The sequence below is a fragment of the Ipomoea triloba genome, chromosome 1 (assembly GCF_003576645.1).
Source record: "Ipomoea triloba cultivar NCNSP0323 chromosome 1, ASM357664v1".
Classification (NCBI taxonomy): domain Eukaryota; kingdom Viridiplantae; phylum Streptophyta; class Magnoliopsida; order Solanales; family Convolvulaceae; genus Ipomoea; species Ipomoea triloba.
Window position 1 is genome coordinate 22,734,551 of NC_044916.1, and position 7,813 is coordinate 22,742,363.

The following is a 7,813-nucleotide window of genomic DNA, read 5'->3' on the forward strand; positions in this document are numbered from 1 at the left end:
TTGGCGCCGTTGCCGGGGATTGGCATATCTGGTTGTATTGTATAATTAATTATCTAATCTTAGCATTAAAATGAATGAATTTTGAAGGAGATCAAGTTTTGCTTTTATTGTTTAAGTGTTTTCTTAAGTTTGTTTAAATTTGGATACCTTTTGATTTATGCAAACTAGATCACAAGGTGGTCAAAACCTTTGTCCTTTAAACCAAGAACTCTCTAGAGAGTTAAGGAAGTTGAAGAAAGGCACATCCAATCAGTTGAAAAAGTTTGAACCATTTGATCATACTTAATCCTTATTTAGGAGGAGGATTAGGTTTTCAATTTCCACCGCAACTACAAGGGGTCGGGATGCAAAATTTTCCTCATCTTTTGAACCCAAATTTCTTCACAAACCCTATGTTTGACCCATACCAGAATTTCCCTCAAAGAGCCCAACCCTACTTCTACCAAAGAGCACAAAATTTTCAACCCATGGCTACTCATCTGGCTCCCCAATTTGAAGAAGAAGATTGCATTGCCTATCCCGGAATCGAGGCCAATAACTTTGAACTCAAGACTTCCATGATCAACTTGGTGCAAGCAAATCAATTTGGAGGTTCAAAGTTGGAAGATCCTAAGGCGCATATCACCCATTTCGACAGAATATGCCAAACTATCAAGATGAATGGGGTGTCTATAGATGCAATCAAGCTGCGGTTGTTCCCATTTTCGTTGAGGGATGATGCAATCAAGCTGCGGTTGTTCCCATTTTCGTTGAGGGATCAAGCTCTGAGTTGGCTCTTGTTCCCATTTTCGTTGAGGGATCAAGCTCTGAGTTGGCTCAATTCCTTCGGGTCGTTGAGGGATCAAGCTCTGAGTTGGCTCAATTCCTTCGGGCCATTGAGGGATCAAGCTCTGAGTTGGCTCAATTCCTTCGGGCCAATGAGGGATCAAGCTCTGAGTTGGCTCAATTCCTTCGGGCCAAATCATTTCAACACATGGGACCAGCTGTACAAATCTTTCATGCAAGAATACTATCCGCCCTCCAAGGCTGCAAAATTGAAGAAGCAAATCCAGAATTTCCAGCAATTCGGAAGTGAAAATCTGTACGAGGCATGGAAGAGGTTCAAGGATCTCAGGAGGCAGTGTCCTAGGAATCTCCTATCTCCTGGAGATTTCATTTCATCTTTTTACGAAGGATTATTGGACAACTACAAGACAGTGTTGGATACTTCCTCTATGGGGGGAGTGTTTCTTGATATGACGCCCGATCATGGAGAGCAGCTGATAGAAAGAATCACAGCCAACACTGCGTATTGGTACAATGAAAGAGTCGAGCAACCAAGGAAAGAGAAAGCAGTAGGTATGTTTGAAGTGGATGAGAAGGTTGCCATGCAAGCCCAACTGGATTCGATCCAACACATGTTGAAAGAAATGGTGTTGAATAAGAAGGCGAATGCTCAGTCAGTCATTTCCTCATCCCAGATGCCACCCACACCACAAGCCTACTCGATGGTACAACCAACAACTCCAAGCCCACCACCATCTTCAACTATGGCTATGGTGCTCAGTTGCATTATTTGTGGCGGTGCTCATGCTTCTCAAAGTTGTCAACTATTGGAACCTGGCAGCCACAACTCTTATTCAACTGTAGAGCAAGTTGACATGATTGGATACCAAAGACCTCAAGGCCAAGCGCAATGGAGGAATCAAGTCAATCCTTCTTGGAGCAATCAAGGTTTTCAAGGGAGAAATCCACCTCCTGGTTTTCAAGGCAACCAAGGCTTTAGAGGTGGATATCAAGGCAACCAGCAATGGAGAGGAAATCAAGGACATGGTACGAGCCAAGCAAATACTCAGAATCAGCAAGGGTTTTCACAATCATCTCAAGATCCGGATATGAAAACCTTCATGAACATGATTATGACACAAATGAGCAAATTGCAAACCGAAGTTGAAGGTCTTCGAGCTCAACAACAAGGAGGAGGTTCCCAAGCTTCTACCCAACCTTCATTTAATGGTAAACTTCCAGCAAGCACTGAAAATCCTAGGAATCAAGTCAATGCTGTTGTAACTAGAAGCGGGAAGACTTTGACTGATCCACCCTTTCCAGACGATAACATTGCTCTTGAAGATGAAGGGAAAGAAAAAGAACTTCTACCACAAAAAAGAGATCCTGAAGGACAAGTGCAGACAAAGGAGGATCCTAGCCAAGGTAAAAAGAACAAGGGCAAGCAAATTGATGATTCAGTGATTCCTTGCAACTTATTGCCATTTCCACAAAGGTTGTGGAAGTCCAAAGAAACCGAAAGGGAGAACAAATTCAAAATGATGCTTGACAAGTTGGAGATATCTATGCCTTTTGTGGATGCTGTTACTCAAATACCATCATACAAGAAATTCTTGAAGGATATTTTGAGTAATAAAAAGAAGCTGGAGAAGAGTGCAGTAATAGATCTTAGTGAGGGAGCATTGGCATGCGCTGCAATACAAAAGAATCTACCACCGAAGTTGAAGGATCCTGGAAGTTTTGCTATTCCATGTATCGTTGGAGGATTTGTTGTGGGTCGTGCTCTATGTGATCTCGGAGCTAGTGTGAGCCTCATGCCTTACTCCCTTTGCAAGAAGCTTAACCTTGGAGAGCCGAAACCCACTACCATGACACTTCAAATGGCGGATCGCTCAATAAAGCGCCCAGTGGGAGTATTAGAAGACATCCCAATGATGATCGATCAATACTACATCCCGGGAGATTTTGTGATTCTTGACATTGAGGAAGATGCCAAGGTACCCATAATCCTTGGTAGACCATTTCTAGCCACAGCTGGGGCGATCATTGATGTAAAAAGGGGGAAGCTTGTTATGGAAGTGGCCGATCACAAGATTGAATTTGATATATTCAAAATGGCCAAACACCAACCAACTTACATTGATGAATGCAATATGGTGGAAATTTGTGAGGTAAAACCTAGTGAAGTCTTGAAGATTGACAAGGAGTATTCGATTGTTGAAGAATTTCTTGAGAAATTTGGAATCTGCACCCAAAAGGAGATGGACACATGCGAGCAAGGGATTTTTGATCAAGGTGAGGCTGGAGAAAGAATTTTTGCTGCTCTTGACCCGCTAGGAGAGGAACATGCACCAAAGGTAGAACTAAAACCTTTACCTCCTAGTCTAAGGTATGTTTTTCTGGGCTCTAACTCCACTTATCCTGTAATTGTTAATTCTTCTTTGCATAGTGATGAAATTGATAAGCTGCTTAATGTGCTTAGAAAACATAGGAGGGTAATTGGTTATACTATTGGTGATTTAATTGGCATTGATCCTAAGTACTGCATGCATAGAATTTATTTAGAAGAGAATGCCAAACCTACTGTTGAACCCCTTAGGAGATTAAATCCCAATTTGAAGGATGTAGTTAAGAAGGAAATTTTGAAATTGCTTGAGGCCGACATTATATACCCTATTTCGGACAGCAAGTGGGTGAGTCCCATACATGTTGTTCCGAAAAAGGGCGGTATAACGGTCATTGAAAATGAAAATAATGAGTTGATTCCTACTAGACTTGTTACTGGTCATAGAATGTGCATTGATTACAGAAAATTGAATAAGTCTACTAGGAAAGATCATTACCCCCTTCCATTTATTGATCAATTGCTTGAAAGAATGTCCAAGAATGAATACTTCTGTTTTCTAGATGGTTTTTCAGGATATTTTCAGATTTCTATTCACCCAGATGATCAAGAAATGACAACATTCACATGTCAATATGGCACCTTTGCTTTCAAAAAGATGTCATTTGGTTTGTGTAATGCACCAGCTACTTTTCAAAGGTGCATGATGGCAATCTTTTCTGAAATGGTGGAAGAAATCATGGAAGTATTCATGGACGATTTCTCAGTTTATGGTAAGTCGTTTGATGATTGTTTGATAAATCTTGATAAAGTTCTGTGCAGGTGCCAAGAAGTCAATTTAGTTCTGAATTGGGAGAAATGTCATTTTATGGCAACTGAAGGCATAGTTCTTGGCCACAAAATTTCAGCAAGGGGAATTGAAGTAGACCCGGCAAAGATTGAAGTCATTTCAAAATTGCCACCCCCAAGCTCGGTAAAAGGAGTAAGGAGTTTTCTTGGTCACGCTGGGTTTTACAGAAGATTCATCAAAGATTTCTCTAAAATTGCAAAACCCCTCACGCACTTGCTTGCGAAAGAGGTGGCGTTTAATTTTGATGAATCTTGTCTTATTGCTTTTAACAGATTGAAGGAAGCTCTATGTCATGCTCCAATCATTCAACCTCCTAATTGGAATCTACCGTTCGAATTGATGTGTGATGCGAGTGACTATGCAGTTGGGGCGGTGCTATGCCAAAAGAAGGACAGGTGCTACTATGTGATCCATTACGCAAGCCACACACTTGATGATGCTCAAGTCAACTATGCAACAACTGAGAAGGAGCTTCTTGCAGTGGTGTTTGCTATGGAGAAATTTCGGTCCTATTTGCTTGGGAGCAAGGTGATAGTTCACACCGACCATGCTGCTTTGAAGTATTTATTCCAAAAGAAAGATGCAAAGCCGAGGCTGATCCGATGGGTGCTCCTGCTTCAAGAATTTGATCTGGAGATTAGAGACAAGAAGGGATCCGAGAATGTTGTGGCCGATCACCTGTCCAGACTTGAAGGTCAAAAGGATGATGAATTGCCCATAGATGATTCCTTCAAGGGAGAAACATTGTACATCTTGACTGGATTAGGAAAACGGTATGTGCCATGGTTCGCAGACATTGTGAATTACCTGGTAAGTGGCTACATCCCTAAGGATTTTAATTTCAACAAAAGGAAAAGGTTTTTGCATGATGTGAAAGATTACTTTTGGGATGAGCCACTGTTGTTCAAAAGATGTGCAGATGGGATTATAAGAAGATGCATACCAGAAGAGGAATTCATAAGTGTCTTGAGCCATTGCCACTCCTCTCCTTATGGTGGACACATGAGTGCCGATCGCACAGCTCTAAGAGTCCTACAATCTGGACTATTTTGGCCTACCTTGTTTGCTACTGCAAGGGAATTTGTGAGCAAGTGCAACAATTGTCAAAGGACTGGCACTATCAATAGGAAACATGAAATGCCTCAGAAAGGTATACTCGAAGTGGAACTCTTTGATGTATGGGGAATGGACTTCATGGGTCCATTTCCAAGGTCATTTGGGAATGAGTATATCCTTGTAGCTGTGGATTATGTGTCTAAATGGGTGGAAGCTGTTGCAACCCCAAGGAATGATTCAAAGACAGTGTTGAAATTTGTTAAGAAGAACATTTTTTCCAGGTTTGGAATGCCAAGAGCCTTCATCACTGACAATGGCAATCATTTTTGTAACAAACTCTTGGAAAGGATTCTTCTCAAGTATGGCATTCATCACCGACTTTCTACGCCATACCATTCTCAAACTTGCGGACAAGTCGAGTTGGCAAATAGGGAGATCAAGTCAATCCTTGAAAAGGTAGTGAGTCCAACAAGAAAAGATTGGTCTTTAAAGCTAGATGATGCACTATGGGCTCTGAGAACTGCCTACAAGACCCCTATTGGTGTCTCACCATTCAAACTCGTCTTTGGAAAATCATGTCATTTGCCGGTTGAGTATGAACACAAGGCATATTGGGCAGTGGCAAGATTGAATCTGAATGAGGATTTGGCAAGAGAAAAGAGGTTGATGTGTTTGAATGAGCTTGAAGAATTCCGGATGGATGCCTATGAGAATGCTAGGATCTACAAAGAGAGGACCAAGTATTTTCATGATAAAAGGATTTTGAGGAGATACTTTGAACCTGGAGACCAAGTTCTACTCTACAACTCAAGACTCAAGTTGTTCCCAGGTAAATTAAAATCAAGGTGGTCAGGACCATTTCAAGTGGAAGAGCATTTTCCCTCAGGAGCAGTTGCAATTTCCAACAAGGAGGGAAAAACATTTGTGGTTAATGGGCAAAGATTGAAACTGTTTAATGAGGCATTCAAGGAGCAGGAAGCAGAGAGGAACGAGGCCAGGGCAGTTTGGGACCTCTTCCAGCCCATATATGAATAAAGAATCAGGGGTCGAGCTCATGACCTTAAACGAGCGCTTCTTGGGAGGCAACCCAAGATTTTATTTGATGTGAGTTTTAATTTGTTTATTTAATTTTCCTAGTTTCAATAATGACCGACATTGTACTATCGCTCTTTTTACAAAAGCCATTCGTTAGTGCTCAGCAAGCCCCGGAAATCGAGATTGGTGTTCAGCTCTCAGGTTAGTATGTCCTGTTCTTTATCCTTTAAAATTGTCTTTTCTTTCTTCTGATAAGGATTCTTGACTTAGCTTGTTGTTTTTCCCCAACCTCTGCTTACTTTCTCATTCTTCTTCATTGATGTGATTCCTTGCTATTTAATCTTTCTAATCAAATGACGAATCATGCTTCATCCTCTTTTCATTCTCAATTCATTTATTGTTCTGATTTTGATGATACCTCAATTTGGGATGAGATGAATCTAACTCCTCTCTATGATTTTGAGAATGAGTTTCATGAACTCAATCAACCAACTGTTAGAGCTGAGGCTGTTGCTGAAATTGAACCTTCAAGGGAGGTAGTAGTTCAGAGGAAAGAAAAAGAGGAGAAAAGGACATTTTCGAAAAAGCTTAGGTGTAGGGAGTTAGGGATTTCCGAATGGCCGCAGAAAAAATTCTTAAGGTTGGAGGATAACCTGGAAATTTCTACTCCTCCTCCTTACCAGTGTAACCATTCCATTACTGAGAACTCCCTCTGGGATTATCAGTATGAGGAATGCGCTTTGGCTCCAGTAGGTGAAGCTTCAAGATCCTCGAGCGATGAACACATTCGCAGTTTTGGCCAAGAATTTGATTCTATCTGGAATTTCAAGGATGAGGTACCAGAAGTAAAAGAAATCAATGAGGTTGCAACTGAGGAAATTATAGAAGAAGCATCCAACCCAGTCATAACCATTGTGGATAAGAAGAGCACCTCTGAAAAATCTTGGAGCATTGAAATGATTTCAAAATTCTTCCACTTACCAGTTGTCCAGGCGGCAAGGGAATTACACATAGGAAAAGACAAGCTGAAGAAAATATGCACCGAGTTGGGAATCAATCAATGGCCACATAGGAAATTACAGTACATGGATCGACTGTTGAGCAAGTTTAAGAAAGATTTTGACCAAGGGGAGAAGGTGATTGAGCTAGAACACGAAAGTGAGCAGATGTTAGCAAACCCCAACAATGAGTTAGGCTTAGAAACTCAAACACTGGGGGAATCTTCTTCTAAACAGAAAAGATATCAACAATTGATAAATCTTGCTCACTCTACTTCCTTTGCCAATTCATCTCGTGTTCCATGGGAAGATGAAATGTTTTAAACTTCACTTAGTAATTTCTATCCTAGTTATTTATGTTTTAATTTTCCTTTGTTAAAAAAAAAATTGTTTTATGTTTNCGAAAGAAACCTGAGGCTTGACGCGGGCTTGGTGATCAAAGGTCAAGCGCTCGAGAGGTGGAGTAACTGGAAGCGGGGAGAAAAACCTGAGGGGAGGCGGAGTAACCTGGCTGCTGTCCGAGCGAAAGAAACCTGAGGCTTGACGCGGGCTTGGTGATCAAAGGTCAAGTGCTCGAGAGGTGGAGTAACTGGAAGCGGGGCGAAAAACCTGAGGCTTGAGGCGGGCTTGGTGATCAAAGCTCAAGCGCTCGTTATTGTACTAGAAAGGGAAGTTTTTAGTGCAATCCTTCCAGGGAGTTTCTGGAAGAAGAGTGGAAGTAGGCGGGTTGGCCGAACCACTTAAAAATCTCTCTTGCATTTACTT

General features: G+C 41.4%; 2 protein-coding genes across 3 annotated transcripts in view; both read left to right on the plus strand.

Annotated features, from left to right (window-relative positions):
* Positions 1–467: 467 nt before the first annotated feature.
* LOC116010686 lies at positions 468–3,781 on the plus strand. Its single transcript, XM_031250188.1, has 2 exons — positions 468–3,154; positions 3,673–3,781. Exons 1-2 carry the CDS (start codon positions 468–470, stop codon positions 3,713–3,715), a joined length of 2,730 nt encoding a protein of 909 aa, XP_031106048.1. The 3' UTR covers positions 3,716–3,781.
* Positions 3,782–6,153: 2,372 nt separating this feature from the next.
* Positions 6,154–7,813, plus strand: part of LOC116029600 — a 22,981-nt gene continuing 21,321 nt past the window's right edge. The window contains exon 1 of one of the 2 annotated variants that reach the window (XM_031271652.1): positions 6,154–7,434. In XM_031271652.1, the coding sequence (XP_031127512.1) occupies positions 6,404–7,372 (969 nt within the window). In that variant the 5' untranslated portion in view covers positions 6,154–6,403 and the 3' untranslated portion in view covers positions 7,373–7,434. The remainder of the gene's footprint in view (positions 7,435–7,813) is intronic. The other variant, XM_031271657.1, reaches the window with a different exon arrangement.